The sequence below is a fragment of the Charadrius vociferus genome, unplaced genomic scaffold (genome assembly GCF_000708025.1).
Source record: "Charadrius vociferus isolate BGI_N301 unplaced genomic scaffold, ASM70802v2 scaffold730, whole genome shotgun sequence".
Classification (NCBI taxonomy): Eukaryota; Metazoa; Chordata; class Aves; order Charadriiformes; family Charadriidae; genus Charadrius; species Charadrius vociferus.
The window spans coordinates 41,724-42,918 of NW_009646225.1; the positions used below are offsets into that span (position 1 = coordinate 41,724).

Sequence of the window (1,195 nt, forward strand, 5' to 3'; positions counted from 1 at the left end):
GCGGGACGGCCCGGTCGGTGCAGCATCGGAGGCGGCTGTGAGGGGATCAGGGGTACACCCCTCTCTGGCAACGGATCCGGGGAGAAGTGGGCAGGTTCTGGCCAGGTCTGGGGCAGGGTGCACCCGAACAAAGCCCGTTGTTTGGCAGAGCTGAGTCAAACTGTGTCACATCTCACAACACCAGTGTCTCCCACGGCAGGGCTAGTGCCAGCATCGCACCCCTCGGCCCGTCTGCCGCGGCCTTTTGCCTCTGGTAGCCATGGGCGACTGGTGCTCCGGCCTCTCCCGCAGGCGGCAGGCAGAGCCCTGCGACGGCGCTGAGCACATGTCTTTCAGCCGGCGGCGGCTGTTCCCCCGGGACTGTGCCCCGTGCGCGCTCCGGGGAGCGCAGGGCTGGGGGAGGACGTGGTCACTGCTCTCTGCTCGCTGGCCCGTGCTGCGGGTGAGCGGCTCCGCAGGGAGACGTCGCTCAAAGCCCCTCCTGGGAAGGTGGCCCACGGCTCCTGCGCTGAGCCGGAGAGCAGGGATGGACGAGGGGGGTCGTGCGGGGACCGGCACTGGGACACTGGGCAGGTTCAGGGCTTTTGTAGGAACAACGTTTCATTAAATGCTTCTCCCTCCTCCCGGCGCACAGGGGGGTCTGTGGGGCTGCGGCTGTGCGGGACGTGGTCCGCGGCAGCACCGGTCACCCGACGTCACCCGGCATGCGCCAGGTCAGCGGTTGCGGGGGACGTGGTTGTGCTCCCGAGTAGATCCTCTCCTTAATGTTTCCGGTACCGTTAAATAGAAACAATCTGACCTTAGGGAAAAGAAATTAGCGCTGGCCTCAATTGCTTTGTGTTTTGAGTAAACAGCCTCACCGGGTAGAACAACCTCCTGGTTTAACCTGGAGAGACAACAAGCTCTTGTCCGGGCTGTTGGCTCACGCGGGGCTGACACACACGTTTGTATCTTCCTATTTATTTCCATGACCCTAATTTCAGGATTTTGGACTGCAGTGAACCCGGAGAGGAACGGCTGTCCGGGACGGCGCAGGCCGTGCGGGGGCTGATCCTGCAGCCCGGGGAGGGGGACGGGGCTTCTCCGGGACACGCTGCTCCGAACCCCGAGTCAGAAGCGCGGGGGAAAGTCTAACCCAGGCGCTTTCCTGCGGCTCAGCTGAGGCTGTGTCCCCCCGCCCGGGGCGTCGGTGACG

The 1,195-nt window shown here is 64.4% G+C and overlaps 1 protein-coding gene across 1 annotated transcript in view; it reads left to right on the plus strand.

Moving 5' to 3' along the window:
* The first annotated feature begins 259 nt into the window (after nt 1-259).
* The window catches only part of WNK4 (WNK lysine deficient protein kinase 4), a 13,457-nt gene continuing 12,521 nt past the window's right edge, over nt 260-1,195 (plus strand). Inside the window, 1 exon segment of the mRNA XM_009895454.1 lies at nt 260-442. Within this exon segment, the coding sequence (XP_009893756.1) occupies nt 260-442 (183 nt within the window).